Source organism: Lissotriton helveticus, chromosome 5_1 (genome assembly GCF_964261635.1).
Source record: "Lissotriton helveticus chromosome 5_1, aLisHel1.1, whole genome shotgun sequence".
Taxonomy (NCBI): Eukaryota; Metazoa; Chordata; class Amphibia; order Caudata; family Salamandridae; genus Lissotriton; species Lissotriton helveticus.
The window spans coordinates 1,513,378,703-1,513,394,519 of NC_136065.1; the positions used below are offsets into that span (position 1 = coordinate 1,513,378,703).

The 15,817-nt window shown below is 42.3% G+C and overlaps 1 protein-coding gene across 2 annotated transcripts in view; it reads right to left on the reverse strand.

Moving 5' to 3' along the window:
* LOC144755519 (membrane cofactor protein-like) overlaps positions 1 to 15,817 on the reverse strand; it is a 584,025-nt gene that overhangs the window by 22,894 nt on the left and 545,314 nt on the right. For both annotated transcript variants that reach the window (XM_078644523.1, XM_078644522.1), the window contains one exon: positions 14,907 to 14,963. In XM_078644523.1, the coding sequence (XP_078500649.1) occupies positions 14,907 to 14,963 (57 nt within the window). The remainder of the gene's footprint in view (positions 1 to 14,906; positions 14,964 to 15,817) is intronic.

Here is a 15,817-nt window from a genome sequence, read left to right on the forward strand (position 1 = left end):
GTTATTGTCCTGTTTTTTTTTATCCAACAGAACAAATTAGACTATCACATCTGTTAACAAGGACCTGCAAGTGAAAAAGTCAGGACTGGAAAAGGTGCCCACGCTGACATAGTCAGGTGGCCACCACAGTGCCAACAGCTTAAAACTGTTGCATTTTTGGAAGATTATTCTGCGTACTCCACCAATATTTACCATTTCAAGGTGGTCGCCAAGTTGATTCTAAACAGGGCAGCTCTCTGGAACAGCATTGTGCAGTTTTCACAACAGCTTCAAAAGATGGCAGCCCTCCAATGCTTATTTAAAAAAAAAAAAAACTATTGAAACTTTATGGCTGCCTTGTGTAGGCAGTATTTTTTCTTCATTTTGTTTTGCTTCTTTTAATTTTTCTAGCATGTGATAGCAATTAAAACTAAATCAAATCTGTTTGACAAGACCAAATATATTGGTTTTGCCATTACTTGTTAACTCTTAATTAGATTTACTTCCTTCTCCAGTGACCTAAGTAGCTCCTGAGAGGACTTTGTTTGTATCAAGCAGTCAATCTGCCTTACCTTTGGTGTTTTAGGAGGGAGTGATATGTGGCCCTTGGTTTTTTCCTATTATTCACATGTCTAAAACTTGACAGCAACACAATAAAACAGATTTAAATAAAAAATAAAACTTGGCAGCTACATGGATCTCAACACAGCAGGGTTGTCTGGGCAGGTAGAGGGCAAGCAGAACATTAAAAAAGGGAACTACTGGCTTTACCGTTGTCAACATCTCACAATGTGAGCACTGCCTGGTGCAGAACTTTCAACAGGTCTGGATATATCAGGGATACAGTTAAGTTGATAGATAAGCAGACTGATTAGAAATAGTCAAAGCCTGACAGTGGTGTCGAAATCCAATAACGGGTATAGTGGCATCAAGCTCACCAGTCCACCAATCTGTTCTCACACAAAATCATGCAGACTACCACTGAAGAACTATCCAGTGTTTGATATCCTTACATAGACACACTCTCCATTGCAAGCAGGTTGTCTGTCACTAGTAGGGGCAAAGTTAAAAACCTAGGATTAGTACAACCGAGCCTCAAACTCAAAGAGCTTGGCCTACTGTCATGAGCACAACTGGGTAACAGAATTTTGTAGTTGACATAGAAATGTTTTCAGGTCTTATGTTAGTTTAGACAGCACTTACAATACCTCTCCATTGGCCAGTGACAGTTCACCCCCACTCCTACCACAAACACACTTAAACTTCAAACACCGCCACACCAAGGCATTCCTTTCAATCTATGGCCCCTACATTCCAGTGTCCAAATTCTAGAATACGTCCACTTCAAGCACAGGTGCAGAGTTAACACCCAATCTCTAAGCATAGCAGACTAGCTGTGGAGCATGTACACCAGCTGAGAGTATGGAGAAAGTAACTGGGGCTGTATACAACTGTGATCCCTGCATTAAGACATAACTTAACCTAACCCCTATGCCTGAAGTGGTACAAGGCTCTTATAAGGAGGAAACCATGAGGTATAGGCTGCAGGGCTAAAGGTAGGTAAGGGTTCCCACAAACACAAAAAATAACTAGCGACTGAGCAACTTGTTCAAAACTCTTGGCACTAATGATCATGTATTGACCTGAATGCTTACTATAATTAGCATTATGCTGAGTTCAAGTCTTCCTCTTTGCTGTCCTTACTCCAATAGTGCATGCTTTTTATATTGTACACCCCCTTTTGCTACAAAAAGGTCTCCAGACAATTCCTTCTGGACAATAACAAACTAGGCCATGCATGGTAGGAAGGCAAAGATCAAGGTTTGAGACTTGACAAAATAAAGAATAATGACCAGTAAGTCTTGGTGGTAATTGGGTCATTACTGTCTCACTCATTTTTCTTGTTACCAAGCTCAGTGGTCCTCCTCCACATATACACTGGCATAATGGCCACAATATATGGTTAATACCATGGGGTATAAACCAATAAATCATCCCTGTCTTTGAAGATGCTCCTATGACAGTGGTCTCTCCATTCTACCAATGTTCCTGTTATTGGGCACTTCTTTAATGCTTGTGAGAGGTAATTTTCAGTTTTATTCAAATATGTTTACCTATGTGAAAGTCAAATTACCCCATTACCTTTGGAAGCGGATGAGCGATTTTAACTGTAGGCCAGAATCTGAGCTGCATCAATTGTAGAAAAAAAATTAAACTCATCAGGTGAATCTGAATACTTTTGTCCGAAGACAGAACAGTGAGGACCTTTGCCAGTTAAAGCATAAAGTCCATTTAACCCCTTACTTTTCTGGGAATTCCTGTGCCAATATTCTCTAGCTGACTGCAACCAGCCAGAAGTACTACTACACTGAACAAAACCAGGCCCTGCAGCACTTTAGACACACTACTTTGTGGACTTCAGCTCCAGCAGTCACTGTAGAGCCAGACCAAGATTTTATGTAAGGTACTGGTGATTTTTGAACATACGTAAACAGCTGATGGTTTCTACTGATATGGAGGAACTGGGAAATCCACTATGTTGTTAAGTCCTAGCAATCTGACTACATGGGTAAACTTCAATATTCAAGTAGGCACGAGAATGAGGGGAAGACTGGCAAGGAACTCACTGGTGTGTATCCTAGACGGATAACTAAATCAAGATATTGGACATTTGCCCTTTCTGCAAGGTCATCCCACATTTTTAGCTTCTGTTGCTGACCCCATTTTTTTTGTGCACTTTAATTCTTCGAACCAGTGGTAAAAACCTTGTACTCTCCCTATTACACATAGTAAAATTGGGATACAGCTAATCTGCACATGTATATTTCATTTACTTATTACCTTCTAATATATGGTACAACAGGTACCTAGGGCCTGTAAATGACATGCTACAAGTGGGGTTGCAGCACACATTGTGCACACACTAAAGTAGCATTGTAAAACATGTTTCCAGGCCTGCCCTTGCAGGGGGGGTGTGAAGTTTGAAACTGCCATTTCAACCTGGCGCAATAAATGTTTTGCCAGGCCTAACACTTCCTCTTTAGTACGTTGAAAGTTGTCCTTTTCCTGCCCAAGAGAAATGTGCCTTTCTGCCAGTGCCTCCTGACTGTCGAATGGCACACCTGTGGTGAAATGTACATTGCTCTCAGACAGTGTGCTAAAGGCTCTAGATGTGGCAAGGGATTTTTCCTTTTTGAGCATTATTTGCCTGGGGGCTGTGCCAAGCCTCTTTCTGAGCTTCAAAGGATGCCTACCCTGTAACTGGCATATGTCGCTCACACCTAGGCCTGCCTATCTTGGTCTTTCTATTACGTTTAGGTGCAAACCCAGTTAGAGTGAGCAGTTGCCCCAGAACTAGTTTGGAGGGAGGGTTTGCCCATTTCTGTAGTGACACCTCTGGGTGGGCACAGGGAGCAGTGACCAGTAGAAGGGTTTGGACGTGTTGGATTTAGGTAGAGAGGGGCACTGTGACAGTTTTGTGTAAAACCCACTGGAATGCTGCAAAAGTGGGTAGGGTCACCTGTGGGAATGTTTACCATATTAGTTAGGGAGGGGCCAGACGTTTCCCCCATCCACAAGCTGGAACTGGGAATACATGTGGCAACCCCAATAACCTCCTCAAAACACTCCTGGACCTGTGGAGAATCAGAAAGAGTGCCCTGCTGACTGAAACCTGATGGACAACTAGACCTGCCTGCCTGGCTTTAACCCAGAACCCCAGAACTTACTCCAAGGTTTTAGTTGGCTGACCTGTTTGAGCCATAGGGACACAATAAGCTTCCAGAGGACTTTTCCTGCAACTGCCCGCCTGGCCAGTACCCAGTGCGCTTGAAATGGACCCTGCTGCTGGCCTCTGTTGGAGTGAGTTCTACCCCAAAGTGGTGCTCCACGGTTCCAGACTCTTGGATGGTATTAGAGTGTACCCCTCATGTCCCCACATTACAAATTCTGGAAGTTACAATATTTTTGGCAACTTTCTGCCTGGAGGATTGTTGTAGACCGGGATCACCGGATAATCGCTGATTGGCATGAGCTTGGTTTGCACCTCTGAAGGCTATCCAGCTTCCGGGAAAGGTTCTAAGTTGGAACATAGAAGGCTGCATCAAGACTGATGCAAAGCAGCAACTCGTTGAGTTCTTTCTTAGCACAGACTTCAGACTTTGCCAGCTCAGAACGTTTCCGCCATCCTGCACCAGGAATCAACTCTTCAGCAACTCCTGCCATCGTTGAGCTCCACGTTGGATCCAGCTGATAAATTGCCCCACCGAAGACTCTTTGATGACCACGTTTTCTCCATAAAAGTTTCTAAGTCAGAAGGGAAACTTTCCCCTGAGGCAAACTTTTTCCCTGTATCCGACAAGTGTTTCATCGCAGTCGTCCTTAACTTTTGACTTCAACCAGATGTAGCACGACCAAATAACTGCAGTTGGCACTGTTTTTAATTCATACTTTAAAAATTAATATCTCCGGTCCTACTCGTACCATTTACACAAGGCTGTATGACACATTGCTTTATAATAATCACCTCACATATGGCACCTTGTATGAACTAAATTGCTTGTAGGCTCGGTCTACTGGTGCTCACCATGCCGACTTAATAATAACTACAACATTGCCTTTGAAATGATGAAACGCTGACCTGGAAGCCAGAAGACAAACCAGTGGCACTGGTAGCTCCAATGCAAGAATTTCTGATGCTCATTTCAAAATTGAATTTTATTCTTTGGACACACCCTCTCCCTTAGCTTGTGGTGCTGCAGTTAGAGAAGTGCCTACAGTTGTCTTGACATAGCACCGGCGCTGGGCATTTGTGCTAACACTGACAGATCTGCATAAGGGTGAGCTAGACAGCCACTTGGAAGCACTTTCATAGATGGAGCTGCAGAAATATATCTTTTGGCCAGGACTAGAAGCCGCCACAAATGACGGAGGTGAAAGGAATACTTTATATAACCAAGCTTAGGCAATACATGTACGTTTAGTTATGTGAAGACATTTTTTATTGTATTCTTTCTTTGCATCTTCATTCTTCTGTGCCTGTATTTCTAATGGACAAATATAAAAAGAACACAACTGCATGTATCAGATTGTAAATAAGAGAGAGGGTTCAACTAAGCACAACTTGCACAGGAAACAAGATCTTTGGAGACATCTCTTTGTAGTAAGTTTCCCAGTGTTTAAGAAAAGTTACTTACTTGTATTCCCAGGTTTGCATCATAGGACTCTTCATTAAAGATGTTTAAAAAAATGTGTTCTGCGTAAGTGGTCCCTATAGCAATTTTTTATGTATATTGTCCATGAAGCTAAACACAGAGTGCCAGTGTCTATTTGCTGAACAGCACCCCTTTGGGGGCCTGTCCAAGGGGGTTGTATTCCTGTGCTTGAGCTTTAATATTGAAAAAATATCCATTTCAAGTCTGCATTGCAGTATCTTGATTGCAAAAGGCGTTGAAATTGTATAACATGAAGGACATATTGCCGCCTGAGTGGCCTCTTTTGGAACCTGTGAACAAGGTTTCCTTTCACATTACGATCACAGGAGCTTCCCCTATGCAGGATCCTCTGTAACCACAATTGCCTTGGAGACCACTTGTTTTTTAAGGAACAAATGTAACGAGTTGTTTTCAAAGACCACCTCTAGGAAACCAGGGAGGCGGGTGGGTCGTTCGTGACTCTAATTAAGATTCATACGATGCATAACTATAACAAAGTAAGAAAGCTTTTCTTCTAAATTGTAGGATCTTCATTTAGAGTCAAATTCACTAATAGAATGCAGCGAGATAACTGCAGTTATAGAAAGCAGCTGGTGGGAAGCAAAACACATTAGTATATGTAAAGAAGAGTTAGATACGCCAGCCCCCTCACTTGAACAAGTTTCAAAGCGCCTCCTCGCCTAACCTAGCATCAGCTTGAGTGCTTGATTTAGGCAACAGTGTCTAGCTAACATCTTTACTCCCTTCCATGTTGTTGCTTTGCAGAAGTCAGGAATTTAAACATTTCTAAGCCATGCTGAAGTGGATGCCCTACCCTAAGTGGAATGTGCTGTGTGGAAGAGGTTTGCCTGCTAATTGATTAGTTGTAATACAAGCAATTATCCATCTTGCAATAGATTGTTTAGAGCTTGGGGAGGCTCGCCTGAGATGGTCATAATATACAAATAACTGGTTAGAATTCCTTAGAGACCTTAGTTTTATCCAGATAAAAGCAAAGGGCCATTATGAAATCCAAGGAATGCAGAGACCACTCGGATGGATTGTGAAGAATACGGGTGGTGAAATTGTTTGGTTAATAAGAAAATCCTTGGGAAGGAATGAAGTATATGTCATTGCCACTACCCTATTAGAGTGGAGTACTGATAAGGGCTCTACGGAAGACAGTGGCTTTAACTCACTCACTCTCCCGGCAGAGGTAAAGGTCACAAGAAAGGTGGCTTTCCAGGAAATGTGCTGTATCTTAGTCTTGTGGATCAGCTCAAAAGGAGGGCACATCAGTTTTGATAAAAACAAGTTTTAACTCCCCTGGAGGAGATTGTCATCTGAATGGTGTGAAGACTTTCAGTCCCTCTAAAAAATCCTTAAATTAAAAGGAATTTTGAAAAAGACTGTTTGGTTCGGAGATTTTCTATAGGCTGTAATCACTGCTAAATTAACCTTCATAGATGAGAATTGCAGTTTGGGCTGAGGTAATTGTAGCAAATAAGGAATAATGTCTTCTTGATTTCAAATAGGATCTTGTACATTGTTCTCACACCATATACATGATAGTGCCCATTTCATGGAACAAAATTATCTTGTGGAAGGGCATTTGGCCTCTTTAAAAGTATTCATGCATGTTGGAGAAAGGTTCAATTGTCAATGTTGTCAGTAGCCTAGCTGTGGAATTCAATTATACGTTTAGGTGTTGAATATGCCCCTTAAGTCAGCTCATCAGATTGGGTCTGAAAGGGAATCTCCTGTGTGATGCGGTGGACCTCTGTTAAAGGTCCGGATACCACCACTGCCATGGGCAATCCAGGTAATTAGAATCATTTTCGCTGGGAACTTTCTCAGTTTCACTATTATTGAGGGGATTGTAGGTGTATTGAAAACCTCCTGAAACGTTCATCAAAAGGGCACTGCCCAGTGATCCCAGTTCTGGTAGCTACATTTTCTCTTTCATGCCATTGTGATGCAGTCTATAGAAAATGTTCTCCACTCTTCGAGGATCTCATCTAAAATATCATCATTCAGGACCCACTCGTGATTTTCATTGCAATAGCCATTGAGGGAAACCACCTGCTGATTAATGGGCCCTGGGATGTCTATTACTGTTAATGACGGATCCCTGGCCATAGTCTAATGCCAAATTAGCTGTGCTCCCAAGGATAGTGGCCCTGACCTTGTCTCTCACAGCATTTTGAAAACCAGAGAGAAGATGATTTCAGATTGAATGGCAGGACTGTGCATTCATGGTGGTAGACTCCTTCCATGAATCTTATTTATTTTCTGTGAGGAAATGCTACTAGGGTATGAAAGTATGCAGTTGAAGTTCTATTTCGAATAGCCAATTTTTGCGCTTTAGATGTGCAACAATTTCAAGTAGGACAAGCTTTGTTAATTTCTCCATCATGAACTGGTTTATGAACTAGTTTGTGAACTGTTGAACTTATATTGCTCTGTAATATTTTTTAGCCCTTTCTTTTGTAGAAGGAAATACCTGGAGTTAACTCCTTGACCTTTCTGTCGAGGTGGAACCAGCCCTGTCCTCGTTTTGTCAGTAACATTGACATTTCATTCCTCAGTATAATAAGTTATTACTTTGACCATTATTGAAGGATCTGCTGATGCAACGGCCTTGAAATGTAGACAGTATTCATGAGATAATATATAGCACCCATTTGCTTTTTATAATTGAGGTCCATTCTACCAGATGGAAAGATAACACTCACCCAACTGGAGAGGGAAACTGAGCTGGGTATCAGAATATCATTGCCTTCTCCTTGAAGAATATATAATTCAAAGAGTAGCTTGTTTTGAGGTCGTATTAGATATAGATGTCCTTCTTTGAAAGAGGTACATCTGGCTTTGAATATTGCTCTTGTTGTGGCTATTAGGGCCAGTGAGGGGATTGAACCCTCCATTGGTGTTACCTCCCATCTTTGTGCTTATATTGTCTGAAAAATGTCTTTTGTCCTCCAACTCTACTGCTTTCAAGCTCTTCACTTCATTTTTTATCTTCAGCATTTTATCATCTGTGTGTAACAGAACCTGAATGTGAAGGTTCATCACATTTAGTTCCTATGCAGCCTGTAAAGGGAGTAAGAGGACTGTTGTATCTTGGACAAATGCAAAGATTCTGTACTCCCAAAAAGTTACCATTAGACTTTATAATCCCTGTATGAGCTGGATGTGAAAGGACATTTATCCGAGATATAATAGTCCTCTTTCTCCCTTTACAGGCTGCATCCAATGAAATGACTTTACTTGTTTTAAAGACTGCCACAATAGTGCTGTTGTATTCATATGCAAGCTGGAAGAAGTCTAAACGCCGAAAGGTCTTCAATATGACTGGTTCCTTTAAATGAAAATCCAATGGGACCTTAGGGATATAGGTAGGATTAGTACGAAGTTTAATAGAGTCTTTTTTTTTTTTAAAGTCAAGGAAAGAATGACGAACAGTGAGAGCATGTATGTCGCTTACTCATCTGGCTGACGTAAGAGCCAGCAGAAGAGAAAGTTTCCTTGTAATGTATTTGAGGTCTGCTCTATGAATGGGCTCAACATAAGTTGTGCCAATACAAAGTTGAGATGCCAAGTCGTAGGTGGGCGCCTAATTGGAGGGATCATTCTAAACAATCCTTTTAAGAAATTGTTTTATATTTCTTGATGACCAAAGCGACTGTGACCCATTATACCGCCGCAATCTGGAGATTGCGGCAAGGAAAACCTTAATGGACAAATGGTAGAGGCCAGATTTAGCCAGCTGCGGGAAGAAAGGAGGTAATTTTTCTGGTGGTGATTGAATAGGATGTACTTCTGATCTTGCATGCCAATGACAGAATCTCTTCCATTTAAGCTTGTAAGTTTTGATTTTGGAAAGCGCTCTAGCATTTGCAAGGACTTCCCGACAGTTAGCAGGGTTGGTTTGGTTGGCGAACTCAAAGCGTTCAGGAGCCAAGCCGGCAATCGTAGAGATGTTGGGTCAGGAAGGCAGACTTGGCCGTGATTCATTGTTGGCAAGTTCTGTATTGAACGTAACAATCTGGGTTTGCACTTCGATAAGAGTAGAAGCTCTGTGAACCAGAACTGGTGAGGCCACTGGGTGCTATGAGCAGTATTCGGTAAGGTTCCTTCCTCATTTTCTTTAGCACTCTTGGGATTAAATATATCAGAGGAAAAGCGTAAGCATATATCTTTGAACAATTTATCAAAAATGCATTCCAGCACGATCCCTGTTGGGGTAGCCAGCTGGCAAAGAATCGGCATTTGCGGTTCAGTCTGGTCGCAAATAGGTCTAACTTTGGGTTGCCCCACAACAGAAAGATGCGATCCAGCGTCGGTTGGTGGAGTTTCCATTCATGGTTAGCTGTAATTGACCTGCTTAAGTAATCCGCCAGGATTTTGGCCACTCCTGGAACATGTTCTGCTGTTAACGTTATCTGCTGCAGAATTGCCCAATCCTAAATATGCTGGGCCTGTAGGGATAGTGTACTTGATTTTGTCGCTCTTTGTATGTTTAGATAGTGCATACTTGTTCCATTGTCTATCTGAAATTTTTTGAGAGAAAGGAATTCAGGGCCAGGAATATTGCTTTTAACTCCAACAGTTTGATGTGTAACGACTGTTGCTGACTGTCAGCTCTTCCAGATGTGCTCCCCACCCCTTGAGGGATGAATCGGTTGTAATTATGTAATTCGGAGGATCTACCAGGAACTACTGGCCAGCGGCTATGTTCAGGATGTGGGTCCACCATTAAAGCGCCTCCTTCATCCGAGGTGTTCTCTTTATAGTATCCTCAAAGGACCCTGAGATTTGTCTAGCTCTTCTTGCAAGAGCCTCAGCCAGATGCGGCAGTTGGGAATGAGGAGAACGTAGGAGGACAGCATCCCCTGAAGCAATTTGTACTTCTGAACTGAAGTGTACTATTTTACAAGGACTAGAACTGCCAGTTTGCGAATCTTCTCCTGCCTTTCCTGCGAGGCGAAGGCCTTCAGCTGGTGATTGACTAAGATTGCTCCCAAAAAAGTTCTTACTCTTGAGGGAATTAGTGAAAACTTTGGAAGGTTGATGGAGAGACCCAAGGACTGGAAGAGAGAGGGAGAGTATGATTGTTTGCCACAGCCAAGGATTTCTCCTTTACGAGATACTCGTCCAGATAAGAGAAGATTTCAATCACTGTGAGGGAGGAGGTCCGGGATGCTTTATTGATGTTTATCCCTAACTCAGGGATACTAAAACCCAGGATGAGAAGCTTTAAATGTTATATGTAAGTGATGAGCACAGTGCAAACTAAGGTGAAAATGTGTAAAGTAAGATAAAACAATCAAGAGAGAAAATACTTTAATGGTTGTCTCTTGAGGTTAGGATTAAAAACAGTGCAAAGTGCAGTTTTGACATAATAACTTCTAGTGTGGTCACAAACATCCCAGAGCTCCTCCCTCTCAGTGAGGGGGTTGTAGCCCTCAACTGTACAAGGGGTTACAGCCCAGAGGAGATCCCAGAGGATGACGCTTGTCACTTCGGTGAGCGATGGGATTCTGTCCTTTAAGTTAGGACTTCCTGTAGGAGTCAAGTTTCCGGTGCACTGTTTCCACACATCACCATAGTTGCAGGTGGTGTTTACAGACTCTCAGACTTTTGTGTTATGTATATGTAGATTGGGGGATTTAGTCCTTTGCAGTCTTTAAACTTTTTCCCTCTGACCCTCTCATCCTGGTTTGTATTCTTGACTTTCTTCACACAACATGCAGTAGAAAATCTGAGAGGCTGAAGCCTCTGTGCTACCTATGTACCGCGGGACTCCTACTTCGACGACGGGGAATGATTCAAGCATGTGAATCTATGAAAGATACCCCAATACTGGAGATTCAAACTTCAGCTAATCAGGTGACAACTCTCTGAGGCATCATTCCCTCAGATTTTCAAGCACTACTGGTAATAAGTAACAAGTAATAAGTAACAATAAGAGGAGCCACTACAGGGAGGAGGGGAAGTAACATGTGAATCTATGAAAGATGCCAATACTAAAGAACTACAGTTACAGATGAGTAACTTATTTTCTTCTCCAGTATTGGATCTTTTATAGATTCACAGGTTTGAATCAAAACAGCTAGCAGTTAGAACATTTGCACAATCATGAGTATTGTGACACAATAGCGGAAGGTGGGATAATAGAATAGAAAAAAAGTTCACTTTATTGTAATACATGGCATACTACTGCTTGTCACCCAGCAGCATCACTGTGCTCCGTCGAGTCCAGGAAGTAATGTTGCGTGAACATGTGCCTGTTCTTCACTGTTGCCACTCAACATGTTTCCTCAGGAGGCACGCCAGTGAATAGAGTGGTCATAGTAGAAACAGCTATGGTAGAGTGTGCTTTATAATTGTCAGGAGGTCTATTAGCCTTGCAGTGACAAAGCTAGATAGCTAGTCTGGGTTTGGAAACAGTAAGACCATTACAATGATTGCCATATGCTAATGACAGCTGGTCTGTTCTCCTGAATTGTTTCGTCTGATGCAGATAGAATTTAAAGAATCTTTTATCATACAATGTATATAACGATCTTTCAGCTGCTGTTTGTGGGTTCGAAAACAATGCCTTCAGGACAGTAGATTAATTTCAATGAAAATCCTTTGTGACTTTAGGAATACATTTGGGATTGGTTCGGAAAACCACACTATTATCCTTGAACTACATACAATGCTCTTTATTTGTAAAGGCCTGTATCTCGCTAATTCTTCTTGCTGATGTAAGAGCCAATATCAGTGCCATTTTCCACGTTAAAAATGTCATATCTGTTTTGTGAAAAGCTTCAAATGGAACTTTAATCAGTTTTGCAAGCACTGTATTGAATAGCCAAGATGGAGGAAGTATCTTTATTGGACGAAAGACTCTGAAAAGGCCTTTAAGAAACTGTTTGATCACCCTACTAGACCATAGGATGGTGAACCAATCGACCTGCTATATCTTGAAATTGCTGCTCAGAGTACTTTAATTAAAACATAGACCAAACCTGATTTTGCCAAAAGTAATAGACAGGGTAGAATCTGCTCCGTGGTGCTGATATAGGGTGAATTTGTGACCTTTGGCAACATAAACTGAAACACTTCCATTTCAGTTTATACATCCTATTTGTAGTATCAGCTTTGACTTTCGCAAGAATTTCTCTACAGTTTTGAGGAATGCTTATGCTCGTAAACTCGTATTCAGGAGCCAGGTCAATAAGTGCAAGGAGGTCAGGTCAGAATGAAGTACTTGGTTGTGGTTCATTGTCAGTAATGTAGGTAGAGGTCTCCAATAGGAGTAATAGTTTGGTGAACCAGTGCTGTCTTGGGACAATCAATCAGAACTATTCGGCACGGTTCCCTCTTCATTTTGCTGAGAAGTCTTAGAATTAAGGGGATTGGGGGAAAAGCCTAAGCAAAGATCCCCGACAATCTGATTGAAAACGCATTCTCCCACGTTGTGGGTTTACTTACTAGCCAGGTATCTTTAATGTTTTCTCGCCACATAAAAGTACAAGCCCCACCCACTTCTATTTGTCATCATTCTACGCAATATTAATACATCTATAAGTGCTGCCATGTAATTCTTTGGTCGCAGCATGCCGCGTTCCGCAGCCAAACAGGATCAACCCGATGATGAAGCATGCCACCAATGGGCAACCCTGGTGAGTGAGAGAAACATTAGAAAACAACTGTGGTTTCTTCACCTGGTGGACAGTTATTTGGTAGCAAATTGATTGGCTCCATGTGTTTTGGTTACTTATTGGTAGGAGGACAAGCCTCTCTGTCCCTCTATCTCCCCCAAATGTTTGATAGTCTTTTATTTTATACAAACATTTTATTGACATTTTGCAGGTTAACATCACACCATTTGCTTTGCACAGTAAAAGGAATACACATGGCATCATCAGTATCCTGTGTAATTGGAAAGAATCCCACAGAGTAACTCCGCAACTTATACAGAAGGTTCCGTGGGTGGCATCTAGATTGCCAAACTGTGGTAGTCCCACCATTTTTTAACAGATTTTATCATATTTACCAGGGCACCCCTAGGCTTCATAAATCATTTCTTCCATTTTGCCGCAGCAACCCTTTCTCATAGTCCACACTTTAATTGAAGGGGCCACAGAAGAGGTCCAATTGCGAGCTATATCTTGTTTAGCTAGTAGTGAAACCAAACCCACCAAAGTCCTGTCCCCTCTAGGCCCACCCAATTCATCCCGGATAGCAAGCAGAGGAATTTTCAGATTGGCTTCAATAGTAATACGCACCACAGCAGATAATACGGATGGGCATAACAGCAGCGAAGAACCCTTGTATCATGGGGCATTGTGATATGGTCATTTTTAATGCCTTTTTGGTTACTCTGAAGACCTCTGATCATGTGATCTTTCTCTTTTGCATGACTTTACTTTTGGCTTTGAGAAATCCACACTATCTTCCTCAGAAATTAAAGCCTCCTTAGAGTGCAGTTTTTGAAGCCATATAAAAAAGACTCCCCTCTTGATCTTTAAGTGTCTTAGAAGAAAACATACAGCAAATGTTACAATCTTTTACCTTGTGTGAAGGGTATACACAATAAATACACTCCTTATGTGGGTCTTCTTAATGAAGTCTCTTTTTTCCACAATGTCTGTGGACTGTTAACTACCGTTGACTAAACTTCAGCAGTTTAGTGAAATGTTGACTCAAGTAAGAAAACCAACCAACCATGAAGCAAAAAGAAGCAAACATACATTCCTCAAGGCATTGGGTACATACTTGCAAGGGAGCAGCTGTGACGGAGGCCATTTGACATACCATGCATGCTATCCAATCATCTCAACAGCACTCCTGATTTCCCTTGCAGAAAATGGCTATTGAAACCCTTGGTTTTGTGGGTAAGCTATGACTCTTTCCCAAGCCTCTGGAAATGCTGCCGGATTTTCTATTGACGTGCTGCACATTTGAGACTTTGCCTATTTTCCTGAGTTTGCTTATTATTGTATTATTCCTATTACTAAGAGCCTTCATGTCAGTTTAAATCCTTGAATCTTAACAAGGTTACTGGTGCATTTAAATTTTTCTATTTCCTTTATTGCGGTTTAAAATTGAAAATCCTCTACGCCTGCTTGTGTCTGGTCACTTCAGGGTTTCTTTTTACGTTTAACATCTGCCTTGCACTCTAAACACTACTGTCCTGCTTAATCTAAATGTGTCGATACTCCTATACAAACTTCCGTTTACAGATTATCCTCTAGAGTATAATATTCCAGAGCTGATGTGAACAAAATAACGAGAGACGACGTGGAGAAAGAGAGGCGTCCCCCGTAACAAAGTAGCATTTCCTTCTATATTCCAAGACAATGAGTTATACACAACATGGCCTTAATGAAGATCTTGGCATTTTCCCTTATCCGACTTTCTCAAGAAACTTCAGAATTTGGGGGGGGGGGGGGTGGGGGGGGGGGTAGAAGAGGGGGAATTTACATACGACATTACACAATTTATTGCATACAGTTTACTTAAGCCAAAATATGAAAATACACTGAATTGAACAAAAAACAAGTGTGCTAGTCAATAGGCGATGCTGGCACTGCCATTCAGTGGCAGCGGCTGAAACAGTGGGTTATGCCACTGAGGCCAATTTATGTACACACTTACCACTAAGTCAGCTTTCCAGATAGCTCCATTAGAAAATGCCCCAAACTGAAAGCTCAAGAGTATGTCCCTGTTCCTACTCACCCACAATAAGGTGTGCAGCTCCATTGCCTCCACTTCCCTCAGCACCATCGTCAGGACCTTAAGAACCATAAAAAGCAAAACTATAGTCATGAATAATGATAAAGAATGCATATGCAAAGTCAAACGCACCTGGTAGTATTTGCATTCCATTGACCAATCTAACTCAGCAGGCATGGTTGACGGTTCGTATTATTGACAGTAAAAATTGCAAACCACAATACTCATTCTGTTTGTAGCACAGTGAATCAAATTAAACAATCACAAATCAAAAACCAAATAAAGAAACTAGAAAATTATGCAGCAATGTGATCCCTAGGAAGTATTTTTTAGGTTTCGCCTGGCGTCCGCTGCGCAGCAACGTTCGCGCAGGCGAAATCTTATGTTAGAACAGTAGGGACTTTGTCCCGCCTCTCTCTTCCATTGACTAGCTCCATAAATGGGGGCTAGCCATTGGAATAGAGATCTGTCCGTCATTGGCCGAGCAGATTCGTGGGCGTTCCGGCGATTTTTACTCATCCCGCCCCTTTGTGAACTTCATTGCGGCGGTGGGCGGATGTTTTTTTGTTTTTTTTGTCAAGGTTTGTTTTGGTCATTTCTCCGAAGATGGCGGCCGGGCAGTAGCTTACTTGAGAAGCTCCGCAGTGCCGTCTTCAACCACCGTGTGCCAGTTCCTGCCCCCCTCCCGCTGTTCGTGTGCCCGTTCCCACCCCCTCCCGCTGTTCGTGTGCCCGTTCCCACCCCCTCCTGCTGTTCGTGTGCCCGTTCCCCCCTCCCGCTGTTCGTGTGCCCGTTCCTGCCCCCCCTCCCGCTGTCCGTGTGCCCGTTCCCGCCCCCCCTTCCGCAGTCACTGCACACAGGGCATAAATGCTCTCCGCCATTGCATACCCTTGGGCAGGGTTTCAACTTCTGAC